The sequence below is a fragment of the Salmo trutta genome, chromosome 38 (assembly GCF_901001165.1).
Source record: "Salmo trutta chromosome 38, fSalTru1.1, whole genome shotgun sequence".
Taxonomy (NCBI): domain Eukaryota; kingdom Metazoa; phylum Chordata; class Actinopteri; order Salmoniformes; family Salmonidae; genus Salmo; species Salmo trutta.
The window spans coordinates 29,781,365-29,797,054 of NC_042994.1; the positions used below are offsets into that span (position 1 = coordinate 29,781,365).

Sequence of the window (15,690 nt, forward strand, 5' to 3'; positions counted from 1 at the left end):
TTACTGTAATAAGGTCTCCTCCAGCCTGTTACCTAGTTACTCTAATAAGGGCTCCTCCAGCCTGTTACAACAGTCATCAATCAAATATGTTACAATTATTATTTTTCACACCCACAGCAAACCTCTCAGGGTAAGATTTTCTAGTGATGGGAAACCGAGGCTTTCTGAAGCGATCGGGGCTTTCACCAAATTGTGCTTTAAGATTGTTCATTAAACTGAGCTTTAACACAATTCACATTAGTGACATCTGCTGGTCATCAATGAAAAGCAATGTTTGATGTTTATGTACGTTTTTTTCCATACTATTCATCAAATCTCCACAACGCAGAGGTTAGTTGCAGCGGCAACTAAGATCAGTTACCATTGCAGGTTCGCAATTTCCATCATCTTTCCCTTTTTTGCTGTCAAAACTGAGTCGAGGCCATTATCTAAGATGCTTAAGACAGAAGCTTATACTTAAACAACAATGTGCAGAAAGTGTGGCGTCATAAAACGATTTTCTAAATAATATACCTTCGTTCGGATTCGACCACACTTTGTGTTCTCTTTGTGTTCTGGGTATCAATAGTCCGTCCCATCACTAAGGTTTCCACACTGCGCTTTTATCGGTGAGCGGACTTTTATTTTGAACAGAGCAAACCAGGAAGTGGTGTGATGACGTCATGTGATTACATGTGTAGAGAGCCGGGTACAGTTGACAGTCAACTTCAAAAACTATTAAATCAACAACGCAAATCGATCCTAAACAGCAAACATCGGTAGAATGAATTTGTAAGAGCAATGTCAAGATGCCGGTTTTCCCCTCTCACCAAGACACTCCTCTCCTTGTGGTGTTAACGTTTCCGCGTTCGTTAGCTAGCTAGCTAGCTAGCTGTCTGTAGCGAGTGGAACACATGGATACCTTTGTTTTGTAACTTCGCTAGTTAGCTAATTATTATCATGCTTCTGTCATTGTTTATACATTTCAGCACACCATCCAGATGCCTTCCAATAAAAACGTGTAAGCGGTGTTGCCAGTACAGTACAGGAAGGAACGTCCATAAAGTCGATACCCCAGTGTTGTTGAAGAACGCGTTGCCATTGGCTTTCAACCGCAGTGGTGGACACGGCGGAAAGCAAAAATACATTAGGTTGAATAGCTCGCAGAAGAGATGCTTTTCATCTGAATGTGACGAGGTTTGTCATCATCATGAACATGGTGAAGTGAGAGTGAGGTTCGCTCCGAGTCCAACAGGTACAATAATGCAGCGAATTGGGGGGGTAGTAGGTAGACTGATTAGGATTTGAACCCACGACAGGCTGTTAATAGCTAAACAATCGGATGAATAATCAGGTGTGTTAGTGCTGGGTTAAAGCCTGCACAGTGCATATAGCTCTACAACCCTTGGCTTGGTGGTTGGTTTTGAGCCGTGGCTAAAAGGAGTACACTACAGGGAATAGGATGCCATTTGAATTAGGGACGCAGACTATAACCTGTACATGCTATAACACGACTGTTACAGTGATGCCACATGACCTAACAACGTCCTTCCAGGGGCTAGCTAGACTGTTACAGTAGTAGTGATGCTACCTAGCTAGACTGTTACACTAGTAGTGATGCTACCTAGCTAGACTGTTACAGTAGTAGTGATGCTACCTAGCTAGACTGTTACACTAGTAGTGATGCTACCTAGCTAGACTGTTACAGTAGTAGTGATGCTACCTAGCTGGACTGTTACACTAGTAGTGATGCTACCTAGCTGGACTGTTACAGTAGTAGTGATGCTACCTAGCTGGACTGTTACAGTAGTAGTGATGCTACCTAGCTAGACTGTTACACTAGTAGTGATGCTACCTAGCTAGACTGTTACAGTAGTAGTGATGCTACCTAGCTGGACTGTTACAGTAGTAGTGATGCTACCTAGCTGGACTGTTACACTAGTAGTGATGCTACCTAGCTGGACTGTTACAGTAGTAGTGATGCTACCTAGCTGGACTGTTACAGTAGTAGTGATGCTACCTAGCTAGACTGTTACACTAGTAGTGATGCTACCTAGCTAGACTGTTACACTAGTAGTGATGCTACCTAGCTAGACTGTTACAGTAGTAGTGATGCTACCTAGCTGGACTGTTACAGTAGTAGTGATGCTACCTAGCTGGACTGTTACACTAGTAGTGATGCTACCTAGCTGGACTGTTACAGTAGTAGTGATGCTACCTAGCTAGACTGTTACAGTAGTAGTGATGCTACCTAGCTGGACTGTTACACTAGTAGTGATGCTACCTAGCTAGACTGTTACAGTAGTAGTGATGCTACCTAGCTGGACTGTTACAGTAGTAGTGATGCTACCTAGCTGGACTGTTACAGTAGTAGTGATGCTACCTAGCTAGACTGTTACACTAGTAGTGATGCTACCTAGCTAGACTGTTACAGTAGTAGTGATGCTACCTAGCTGGACTGTTACAGTAGTAGTGATGCTACCTAGCTGGACTGTTACACTAGTAGTGATGCTACCTAGCTGGACTGTTACAGTAGTAGTGATGCTACCTAGCTGGACTGTTACAGTAGTAGTGATGCTACCTAGCTAGACTGTTACACTAGTAGTGATGCTACCTAGCTAGACTGTTACACTAGTAGTGATGCTACCTAGCTAGACTGTTACAGTAGTAGTGATGCTACCTAGCTGGACTGTTACAGTAGTAGTGATGCTACCTAGCTGGACTGTTACACTAGTAGTGATGCTACCTAGCTGGACTGTTACAGTAGTAGTGATGCTACCTAGCTAGACTGTTACAGTAGTAGTGATGCTACCTAGCTGGACTGTTACACTAGTAGTGATGCTACCTAGCTAGACTGTTACAGTAGTAGTGATGCTACCTAGCTGGACTGTTACACTAGTAGTGATGCTACCTAGCTAGACTGTTACACTAGTAGTGATGCTACCTAGCTGGACTGTTACAGTAGTAATGATGCTACCTAGCTAGACTGTTACAGTAGTAGTGATGCTACCTAGCTGGACTGTTACAGTAGTAGTGATGCTACCTAGCTGGACTGTTACAGTAGTAGTGATGCTACCTAGCTGGACTGTTACAGTAGTAGTGATGCTACCTAGCTAGACTGTTACAGTAGTAGTGATGCTACCTAGCTAGACTGTTACAGTAGTAGTGATGCTACCTAGCTAGACTGTTACAGTAGTAGTGATGCTACCTAGCTGGACTGTTACACTAGTAGTGATGCTACCTAGCTAGACTGTTACAGTAGTAGTGATGCTACCTAGCTGGACTGTTACAGTAGTAGTGATGCTACCTAGCTGGACTGTTACAGTAGTAGTGATGCTACCTAGCTGGACTGTTACAGTAGTAGTGATGCTACCTAGCTGGACTGTTACAGTAGTAGTGATGCTACCTAGCTGGACTGTTACAGTAGTAGTGATGCCACCTAGCTGGACTGTTACAGTAGTAGTGATGCCACCTAGCTGGACTGTTACGGTGATGCCACATTACCTAACAACCTCCTTCCAGGGGCTAGCTGGACTGTTACAGTGATGCCACACTGTAACGGCCCTAGTGGCCATTTTGGCTCTGACAAGGCTTACTTCCTTATGTAGGGACTACAGTGCCATTTGGGATTCCAGCTATCTGTGCTTTACTGTACAACAAACTAGCTATAATTGACCCCTCTGTCTGTTTGTGTAGTGCAGTACAGTAGTAGTAATACCATGTAGACTAACTAACTATACTGACCCGTGTCTCTCTAGGTTTCCTGCACCTGGGGGGGCTGCGTACAGCTCTCTACAACTATATCTACGCTAAGAAGTATGGCGGGAGCTTCATCTTACGTATGGAAGATACAGACCAGAGCAGACTGGTGCCGGGAGCTGCAGAGTCTATAGAGGATATGTTGGAGTGGGCTGGTAGGACAGATTTAACAACACACATATATACAGACCTACACACAGACCTACACACAGACCAGAGCAGACTGGTGCCGGGAGCTGCAGAGTCTATAGAGGATATGTTGGAGTGGGCTGGTAGGACAGATTTAATAACACACATATATACACCTACACACAGACCTACACACAGACCAGAGCAGACTGGTGCCGGGAGCTGCAGAGTCTATAGAGGATATGTTGGAGTAGGCTGGTAGGACAGATTTAATAACACACATATATACACCTACACACAGACCTACACACAGACCTACACACAGACCAGAGCAGACTGGTGCCGGGAGCTGCAGAGTCTATAGAGGATATGTTGGAGTGGGCTGGTAGGACAGATTAAATAACACACATATATACACCTACACACAGACCTACACACAGACCTACACACAGACCAGAGCAGACTGGTGCTGGGAGCTGCAGAGTCTATAGAGGATATGTTGGAGTGGGCTGGTAGGACAGATTTAATAACACACATATATACACACCTACACACAGACCTACACACAGACCTACACACAGACCTACACGCAGACCTACACACAGACCAGAGCAGACTGGTGCTGGGAGCTGCAGAGTCTATAGAGGATATGTTGGAGTGGGCTGGTAGGACAGATTTAACAACACACATATATACACCTACACACAGACCTACACACAGACCAGAGCAGACTGGTGCCGGGAGCTGCAGAGTCTATAGACGATATGTTGGAGTGGGCTGGTAGGACAGATTTAACAACACACATATATACAGACCTACACACAGACCTACACACAGACCAGAGCAGACTGGTGCCGGGAGCTGCAGAGTCCATAGAGTTCATGATGGGGTGGGCTGGTAGGAGCAGAGACATAAAGTAGATATTAAGGAGTTTGGCCAACTTTTACAACGGACGTTAGCACCCGTGAGCGTTCCAATACATTCCAAGTATTTGGAATCTAATTCAGATTCTAGACATTCAGTTCCACAGCATTGTTTACATTCTAGAACATGCTGTGGACTGGTCAATATTGCATTTGCCCATGTAATAATGGGGGCTAACATGGATACCTTCCATCTCCATCCTACCCTCCCCAGGTATCCCCCCAGACGAGAGTCCCCGTGGAGGAGGCCAGTACGGTCCCTACCTCCAGTCCCAGAGGCTGTCCCTGTACAGCCAGGCTGCTGACTCCCTGGTCCAGACAGGGAAGGCCTACCACTGCTTCTGCAGCCAGCAGAGACTAGAATTACTGAAGAGAGATGCCCTACGCAGCGGACAGACACCGCGGTGAGTTGGCTAAACACACACACACACATACTTTTATTTATTTTATTTAACTTATATTTATTTTATTTAACTAGGCAAGTCAGTTAACAAATTCTTATTTACAACGACGGCTTACACCGGCCAAACCCAAACTCGGACGACACTGGGCCTGTTGCACGCCGCCCTATGGAACTCCCAATCACGGGCCGGTTGTGATACAGCCTGGAATCGAACCACTGTCTGTAGTGACGCCTCTAACACTGATATGCAGCGCCTTAGACCGCTGCACCTCCTCGGGAGCCCAACATACACATGTATGGACATGTTCAAATACACACACTCACTCATTCACACATATAACTGAGCATTCCTCTACTGCAGGTATGACAACAGGTGCAGACACCTCCGCCCAGATCAGGTAGAGGAGAAGCTGGATCAGAAGGTCCCCCATGTGATCAGGTTCAGACTGGAGTCTGGAGTAGAACCCTTCAACGACCTGGTCTTCGGATGGAACCGTCATGAGGTGGCCCAGGTAAACCGGCTGATACATAAATAAACACAAGCTGTACCTGCAAGCGGTGTGCAATTTCTATTGATTTATTCCGACGCCCCTGCAACACGTAACCTCAGATTTGCAAGTGCTTTTCTTATTTCAAAACACATATAATTGAAACGCCACCTCCCATCCCAGGTTGAAGGAGACCCGTATTAATCTGACGGGTTCCCCACCTGGCAAATGTAGTAGATGGATAGATAACATATATATCTACCTATTCCTCTCCTCAAAGGGATATTCAATGTCTGCTTTTCATTCTTTTTTTTACCCATCTACCAATAGGTGCCCTTCTTTGCAAGGCATTGGACAACCTCCCTGGTCTTTATGGTTCAATCTGTGTTTGAAATTCACTAAAATACAGATAATTGTATGTGTGGGGTACAGAGATGAGGTAGTCATTCAAAAATCATGTTAAACACTATTATTGTACACAGAGTGAGTCCATGCAAATTATTATGTGACTTGTTAAGCACATTTTTACTCCTGAACTTATTTAGGCTTGTCATAACAAAGGGGTTGAATACTTATTGACTCAAGACATTTCAGCTTCTCATTTTTTATTTATTTGTATAAAAAAAATCGAAAAACATAAGTCCACTTTGACATTATGGGGTATTGTGTGTAGACCAGTGACAAAAAAATATACATTTAATTTTAAATTCAGGCCGTAACAACAAAATGTGGAAAAAGTCAGTACTTTGTGCCCCTGCTGTAGGTTGAAGGAGACCCTGTAGTGATGAAAGCAGATGGTTTCCCCACCTATCACCTGGCTAACGTAGTAGATGACCACCTGATGAAGGTCAGCCACGTCCTGAGAGGATCAGAGTGGCTCATCTCTACCTCCAAACACCTGCTGCTGTACAGGTACACACACACTGGTGTGATTCCCACTAGGCACACCCATACAACATTGTTAAATAATAATATTCATAATAATAATACATTTTATTCACTCCTTTCAAGATGCCCAAGGACACATACAGAGCAAAATAGAATAACATAGCAATTATGAGCATGACAATACCAGAAGCAATGTACTAAAAGCAATGTACAAAACGGTAGGTTGCTTTGTGTTATGTTATTGTTATTTCAGGGTTATGGGATGGAAGCCCCTGGTTATGTTATGTTATTTCAGGGTTCTGGGCTGGAAGCCCCTGGTTATGTTATGTTATTGTTATTTCAGGGCTCTGGGATGGAAGCCCTGGTTATGTTATGTTATTGTTATTCCAGGGTTATGGGATGGAAGCCCTGGTTATATTATTGTTATTTCAGGGTTATGGGCTGGAAGCCCCTGGTTATGTTATGTTATTGTTATTCCAGGGTTATGGGATGGAAGCCCCTGGTTATGTTATTGTTATTCCAGGGCTCTGGGCAGGAAGCCCCTGGCTATGTTATTGTTATTCCAGGGTTATGGGCTGGAAGCCCCTGGTTATGTTATTGTTATTTCAGGGTTATGGGCTGGAAGCCCCTGGTTATGTTATTGTTATTTCAGGGTTATGGGCTGGAAGCCCCTGGTTATGTTATTGTTATTTCAGGGTTATGGGCTGGAAGCCCCTGGTTATGTTATGTTATTGTTATTTCAGGGCTCTGGGATGGAAGCCCTGGTTATGTTATGTTATTGTTATTCCAGGGTTATGGGATGGAAGCCCTGGTTATATTATTGTTATTTCAGGGTTATGGGCTGGAAGCCCCTGGTTATGTTATTGTTATTTCAGGGCTCTGGGATGGAAGCCCTGGTTATGTTATGTTATTGTTATTTCAGGGTTATGGGATGGAAGCCCTGGTTATGTTATTGTTATTTCAGGGTTATGGGCTGGAAGCCCCTGGTTATGTTATGTTATTGTTATTCCAGGGTTATGGGATGGAAGCCCCTGGTTATGTTATTGTTATTCCAGGGCTCTGGGCAGGAAGCCCCTGGCTATGTTATTGTTATTCCAGGGCTCTGGGCAGGAAGCCCTGGTTATGTTATGTTATTGTTATTCCAGGGCTCTAGGCTGGAAGCCCCCGGTGTTCGGACACCTTCCTCTCCTCCTCAACAGAGATGGCAGTAAGCTCTCAAAGAGACAAGGAGATATCTACATACAGAGTTTCCAGAGGAGTGGAGCCCTACCTGAAGCACTACTGGATATCACCACACACTGTGGATCTGGCTTTAACAGTAAGAGAGGGAGGGGGAGAGAGAGAGAGGCAGGGGGATATCTTTATACAGAGAAGTAGTGCACTATACAGGGAATAGGAGTCAGATGTAGTGCACTATACAGGGAATAGGAGTCAGATGTAGTGCACTATACAGGGAATAGGAGTTAGATGTAGTGCACTATACAGGGATTAGGGGTCAGATGTAGTGCACTATACAGGGAATAGGAGTCAGATGTAGTGCACTATACAGGGAATAGGAGTCAGATGTAGTGCACTATACAGGGAATAGGAGTCAGATGTAGTGCACTATACAGGGAATAGGAGTTAGATGTAGTGCACTATACAGGGAATAGGAGTCAGATGTAGTGCACTATACAGGGAATAGGAGTCAGATGTAGGGCACTATACAGGGAATAGGGGTCAGATGTAGTGCACTATAAAGGGAATAAGAGTCAGATGTAGTGCACTATACAGGGAATAGGGGTCAGATGTAGGGCACTATAAAGGGAATAAGAGTCAGATGTAGTGCACTATACAGGGAATAGGAGTCAGATGTAGTGCACTATACAGGGAATAGGGGTCAGATGTAGGGCACTATACAGGGAATAGGGGTCAGATGTAGTGCACTATACAGGGAATAGGAGTCAGATGTAGTGCACTATACAGGGAATAGGAGTCAGATGTAGTGCACTATACAGGGAATAGGGGTCAGATGTAGTGCACTATAAAGGGAATAGGGGTCAGATGTAGTGCACTATACAGGGAATAGGGGTCAGATGTAGTGCACTATAAAGGGAATAAGAGTCAGATGTAGTGCACTATACAGGGAATAGGAGTCAGATGTAGTGCACTATACAGGGATTAGGGGTCAGATGTAGTGCACTATACAGGGAATAGGGGTCAGATGTAGTGCACTATACAGGGATTAGGGGTCAGATGTAGTGCACTATACAGGGAATAGGGGTCAGATGTAGTGCACTATAAAGGGAATAGGGGTCAGATGTAGTCCTCTATAAAGGGAATAGGGGTCAGATGTAGTGCACTATAAAGGGAATAGGAGTCAGATGTAGTGCACTATACAGGGAATAGGGGTCAGAAATAGTGGTAGGGTGCCATTTGAGACGCAGACTAAATGAATTTCCCCTGTCATCCTGCAGGTAACCGTGTGGGTCGTAAGATGGAGGAACTGATCGCTGAGTTTAACCCGTCTAAGATCACCACCCACTCTGCTCTGCTGGACCTGGGCAAACTGGCTGAGTTTAACAAGTACACTACCTGTCTGTCTCTCTGTATCCATCTCTCCCTCCCTCCACAAGTACACTACCTGTCTGTCTCTATGTATCCATCTCTCCCTCCCTCCACAAGTACACTACCTGTCTGTCTGTCTCTATGTATCCATCTCTCCCTCCCTCCACAAGTACACTACCTGTCTGTCTGTCTCTCCCTCCCTCCACAAGTACACTCCCTGTCTGTCTGTCTCTACAGTGGGGGAAAAAGTATTTGATCCCCTGCTGATTTTGTATGTTTCCCACTGACAAAGAAATTATCAGTCTATAATTTTAATGTTAGGTTTATTTGAACAGTGAGAGACAGAATAACAACAAAAATATAGAGAAAAACGCATGTCAAAAATGTTATAAATTGATTTGCATTTTAATGAGGGAAATAAGTATTTGACCCCCTCTCAATCAAAACGATTTCTGGCTCCCAGGTGTCTTTTATACAGGTAACGAGCTGAGATTAGGAGCACACTCTTAAAGGGAGTGCTCCTAACCGCAGCTTGTTACCTGTAAAAAAGACACCTGTCCACAGAAGCAATCCATCAATCAAATTCCAAACTCTCCACCATGGCCAAGACCAAAGAGCTCTCCAAGGATGTCAGGGACAAGATTGTAGACCTACACAAGGCTGGAATGGGCTACAAGACCATCGCCAAGCAGCTTGGTGAGAAGGTGACAACATTTGGTGCAATTATTCGCAAATGGAAGAAACACAAAATAACTGTCAATCTCCCTCGGCCTGGGGCTCCATGCAAGATCTCACCTCGTGGAGTTGCAAGGATCATGAGAACGGTGAGGAATCAGCCCAGAACTACACGGGAGGATCTTGTCAATGATCTCAAGGCAGCTGGGACCATAGTCACCAAGAAAATAATTGGTAACGCACTACGCCGTGAAGGACTGAAATCCTGCAGCGCCCGCAAGGTCCCCCTGCTCAAGAAAGCACATATACATGCCCGTCTGAAGTTTGCCAATGAACATCTGAATGACTCAGAGGACAACTGGTGAAAGTGTTATGGTCAGATGAGACCAAAATGGAGCTCTTTGGCATCAACTCAACTCGCCATGTTTGGAGGAGGAGGAATGCTGCCTATGACCCCAAGAACACCATCTCCACCGTCAAACATGTAGGTGGAAACATTATGCTTTGGGGGTGTTTTTCTACTAAGGGGACAGGACAACTTCACCGCATCATTTGACGGGGCCATGTACTGTCAAATCTTGGGTGAGAACCTCCTTCCCTCAGCCAGGGCATTGAAAATGGGTCGTGGATGGGTATTCCAGCATGACAATGACCCAAAACACACGGCCAAGGCAACAAAGGAGTGGCTCAAGAAGAAGCACATTAAGGTCCTGGAGTGGCCTAGCCAGTCTCCAGACCTTAATCCCATAGAGAATCTGTGGAGGGAGCTGAAGGTTCGAGTTGCCAAACGTCAGCCTCGAAACCTTAATGACTTGGAGAAGATCTGCACAGAGGAGTGGGACAAAATCCCTCCTGAGATGTGTGCAAACCTGGTGGCCAACTACAAGAAACGTCTGACCTCTGTGATTGCCAACAAGGGTTTTGCCACCAAGTACTAAGTCATGTTTTGCAGAGTGGTCAAATACTTATTTCCCTCATTAAAATGCAAATCAATTTATAACATTTTTGACATGTGTTTTTCTGGATTTTTTTGTTGTTATTCTGTCTCTCACTGTTCATATTAAAATTATAGACTGATCATTTCTTTGTAAGTGGGCAAACGTACAAAATCAGCAGGGGATCAAATACTTTTTCCCCCCACTGTATGTATCCATCTCTCCCTCCCTCCACAAGTTCTTTAGGCTGGCTGCTGTCAAATCTCAAGGTTGAGTATAGTTCAAGGGTAAGTAGGTTTGTCCCTGTTGCTCTGTGGTTCTTAACTCAGCCACCAGGTGGTGTAGTCTGAGTACCAGTCTCTGTAGCTAACATTCCACTCCTTGTCATTGCCATAGAGACTGGCCTCTGGTAATCTCAACGTTCAATATGCAGCTGGTTTACGGCAGAGTTGCTCATTGGTTGTTCAAAATAACATTAATATTTTCCACGACTAGCAACTTTTCACGTTGTCAACACACTGATTTTATCTGGCTGAACCAAAATAGGAAAGGTTGCTTAGCAACCGGATAGCAACACTTTCAGTGGAGAGAAAACGGTGATAGTTCCAATAGTTGTATAATCGTTGTGATTGGAGGATAGCTGTGAGGGGTCATCGAATCAGGATCAACTCCTCTGTTCTCCTCAAGCTCATTAATGATAGAATGTTCAGATTTGAAGATGGCAGAACGTCCGGTCTCTTTGGCACATGGTGTGGAATGTTAACTAAGAGACTGTTACCCAGGTGGTGCTGTTGCACTGTGTATTTCTGCCTATATATTGTGTCTGCTGACCTGCCCCATTCAGTCATGATAAATGACTCCAATAATCACCTAATCATGATCTTCAGTTTAGAATGCAGTTTGATTAATCAGATGGAGAAAAGGTGTGACACCAATCAGGCCCCTGAGTACTGACTGGCATCGCCCACCTCTGGTTCTAGCACATAAGGGTCTAGGAGCAGCTTTCTCAATTCTTCTCCTACCACCCTTATCTTAACAACCCAACTCACTCTAGACCAGTCCTTAGTAATCTCAGTAATCCTCTCTGTGTTCTCCCAGGATCCACCTGCAGCAGCGTATCGATGATGCGGTGCAACGTGATTGGCTGGTGAGGGATCTGCAGGGGCGGATCCAGGAAGTGTACGGAACACAGGTCCAGGATCAGGATGTTCTGCAACCAGATTACATCACACGGGTTCTACACCTGCGCAAGGTAACTATGACCTCATCACAGGGGTTCTACACCTGCACAAGGTGACTATGACCTCACACACATTCTACACCTGTGCACGGTAACTATGACCTCATCACACGGGTTCTACACCTGCGCAAGGTAACTATGACCTCATCACAGGGGTTCTACACCTGCACAAGGTGACTATGACCTCATCACACACGTTCTACACCTGCGCACGGTAACTATGACCTCATCACACGGGTTCTACACCTGCGCAAGGAAACTATGACCTCATCACACGGGTTCTACACCTGCGTGCAAGCTAACTATGGACGTAACCAAGGTAACAGGGCATCAGCTGTTGTGTTGGTCTTCGCACCAGCTGAAAAACAATCCCTTCATCCCTCTGGCGTTCCGACATTCCCAGTTTGAGAATCTCACAGCCCAGTGCAGAATGTGGAGCCTGTCTGTCTGGAGGTCACCATCTCTCTCTCTCTTTCTGTCTCACTCACTCACATATCTCCTCTCTGTCTGAGCTGGTAGCTCCAGAGCTGGTAGCTCCAGCTCCTACCTGTGGGTTCCACCATCCTTCTCTGTCTAATTCTCTCTCTCTCTCTCTCTCTCTCTCTCTCTCTCTCTCTCTCTCTCTCTCTCTCTCTCTCTCTCTCAGGGTCATATCTCCTCTGTGTCTGACCTGGTGTCCTCAGAGTATTCCTACCTTTGGGTTCGACCTTCTTTCTCTGACCAACAGATGGCAGCACTCAGCTCAGAGATACAACATATCGCTACTCTGGTCATACGGTACGTACCATAACTACTATAGACTAACAGGACTACTCTGGTTCATACCATAACTACTATAGACTAACAGGACTACTCTGGTTCATACCATAACTACTATAGACTAACAGGACTACTCTGGTTCATACCATAACTACTATAGACTAACAGGACTACTCTGGTTCATACCATAACTACTATAGACTAACAGGACTACTCTGGTACATACCATAACTACTATAGACTAACAGGACTGCTCTGGTTCATACCATAACTACTATAGACTAACAGGACTACTCTGGTTTATACCATAACTACTATAGACTAACAGGACTACTCTGGTTCATACCATAACTACTATAGACTAACAGGACTACTCTGGTTCATACCATAACTACTATAGACTAACAGGACTACTCTGGTTCATACCATAACTACTATAGACTAACAGGACTACTCTGGTTCATACCATAACTACTATAGACTAACAGGACTACTCTGGTTCATACCATAACTACTATAGACTAACAGGACTACTCTGGTTTATACCATAACTACTATAGACTAACAGGACTACTCTGGTTTATACCATAACTACTATAGACTAACAGGACTACTCTGGTTCATACCATAACTACTATAGACTAACAGGACTACTCTGGTACATACCATAACTACTATAGACTAACAGGACTACTCTGGTTCATACCATAACTACTATAGACTAACAGGACTACTCTGGTTCATACCATAACTACTATAGACTAACAGGACTACTCTGGTACATACCATAACTACTATAGACTAACAGGACTACTCTGGTTCATACCATAACTACTATAGACTAACAGGACTACTCTGGTTCATACCATAACTACTATAGACTAACAGGACTACTCTGGTTCATACCATAACTACTATAGACTAACAGGACTACTCTGGTTTATACCATAACTACTATAGACTAACAGGACTACTCTGGTTTATACCATAACTACTATAGACTAACAGGACTACTCTGGTTCATACCATAACTACTATAGACTAACAGGACTACTCTGGTACATACCATAACTACTATAGACTAACAGGACTACTCTGGTTCATACCATAACTACTATAGACTAACAGGACTACTCTGGTTCATACCATAACTACTATAGACTAACAGGACTACTCTGGTACATACCATAACTACTATAGACTAACAGGACTACTCTGGGTCATACCATAACTACTATAGACTAACAGGACTACTCTGGTTCATACCATAACTACTATAGACTAACAGGACTACTCTGGTTCATACCATAACTACTATAGACTAACAGGACTACTCTGGTTCATACTGTATCTATCATAACTAACTGTTAACTAAAACTACTCCTGGTTCCCTTTCAATGTAGTCAAGTTTGTTTGTCAGAAGTTAAGTGACAGTGTCCTTTTTAATGAACCAAAGCGTTTCTGAAAATGACATGACTGTCAGTTATGTGTCTTTCATGTTTTAATTGATAACCAAAATGTTCTAGCGTGTACTATTAACATGTCTTGGTGTTAACGGCCTGTCCCATGTCTGTCTCTGTGTAGGTTGATGGAAGGTCTGAAAGGAGGTGAGGAACTGACAGTAGACCAGCTCAGTGTAGAACTGAAGACTCTGGCTAAGAAGACCAGCAACACTAAATACAGAGATGTTATGAAGATTATACGACTGGCCCTCAGCGGACTACAGGTAGGAGAGAGACTGGCCCTCAGACTACAGGTAGGAGAGGGACTGGCCCTCAGACTATAGGTAGGAGAGAGACTGGCCCTCAGACTACAGGTAGGAGAGAGACTGGCCTTCAGACTACAGGTAGGAGAGAGACTGGCCCTCAGACTACAGGTAGGAGAGAGACTGGCCCTCAGACTACAGGTAGGAGAGAGACTGGCCCTCAGACTACAGGTAGGAGAGAGACTGGCCCTCAGACTACAGGTAGGAGAAAGACTGGCCCTCAGACTACAGGTAGGAGAGAGACTGGCCCTCAGACTACAGGTAGGAGAAGGACTGGCCCTCAGACTACAGGTTGGAGAGAGACTGGCCCTCAGACTACAGGTAGGAGAGAGACTGGCCCTCAGATAGGAGAGAGGTAGGAGAGAGGGAGGCGGAACGGAGAGTGACGGCGAGAAAAAAAGCACCACAATGACTGTGTGAAAAAAAAGAGAAGTTGTTTGATTGCTGTCCTGTCAAATGATTGCAACATGATTGTCACAGCTCTTGAAAAAGGATGTTTCTTCTTCCTCTTCCGTCCGTCCGTCCGTCCGCCCGCCTGTCTGTCTGTCTGTCTGTCTGTCTGTCTGTCTGCAGCAAGGCCCCAGTGTAGCAGAGATGATGGTATCGTTGGGACCCAGTGAGATCACACATCGCTTCAACAGAGTTCTACAGCAGCTCTCACGGCAGCACTGAACATTGTGGCTGCATAGCACCCTATTCCCTATATAGTGCACTACTTTTGTCCAGGGTCCTATAGTGCAAAAGCAGTGCATTATTATACGGCTGAGTCACAAAGGGCACCCTATTCTCTCTCGCAGCAACACCTGAAGACTAGGTTGTAATAATTTGTTACCAATCGAGAGAGAAAACAGACTGAAACCGGGAGGGACTACTTGAACTTGTCCAATAAGAAACGTTAATTTTCATATTCCGCCGCAAAAACGTTTTGCTACGTTGTGCCATAATGAATATGACCCTGGTTCATTATTCTAACTGGTTACCTGATTCTAACACAGCAACACTGAGATCTGGTTACCTGATTCTAACAATATTCCTGGACTGTATATGATCTCAATCACACTTGACTTGTAATTGACATTCAGTCAAGTTGAACTGGAAATGTTTGCAATAAAACAGTTTCTACTAATTATCTATGCTCTATGTCTTCAGTGGGAACTCTAAATGTATTCAACATTACATTGATTATGGTTGATTGTCCAT

The 15,690-nt window shown here is 44.5% G+C and overlaps 1 protein-coding gene across 4 annotated transcripts; it reads left to right on the top strand.

The window, feature by feature from the left end:
• The first annotated feature begins 635 nt into the window (after positions 1-635).
• LOC115178113 (probable glutamate--tRNA ligase, mitochondrial) lies at positions 636-15,619 on the top strand. Of its 4 annotated transcripts, XM_029739143.1 has the most exons (11): positions 636-1,234; positions 3,738-3,893; positions 5,005-5,194; positions 5,555-5,705; positions 6,445-6,593; positions 7,715-7,887; positions 9,026-9,134; positions 11,825-11,978; positions 12,613-12,743; positions 14,310-14,451; positions 15,064-15,619. In XM_029739143.1, exons 1-11 carry the CDS (start codon positions 940-942, stop codon positions 15,160-15,162), a joined length of 1,749 nt encoding a protein of 582 aa, XP_029595003.1. In that variant the 5' UTR covers positions 636-939; the 3' UTR covers positions 15,163-15,619. The 4 variants fall into 4 exon arrangements, with proteins under 4 accessions (XP_029595003.1, XP_029595006.1, XP_029595004.1 ...); XM_029739146.1 differs by lacking the exons at positions 636-1,234; positions 3,738-3,893 and adding an exon at positions 4,023-4,252; XM_029739144.1 differs by lacking the exons at positions 636-1,234; positions 3,738-3,893 and adding an exon at positions 4,284-4,532.
• Positions 15,620-15,690: the final 71 nt, after the last annotated feature.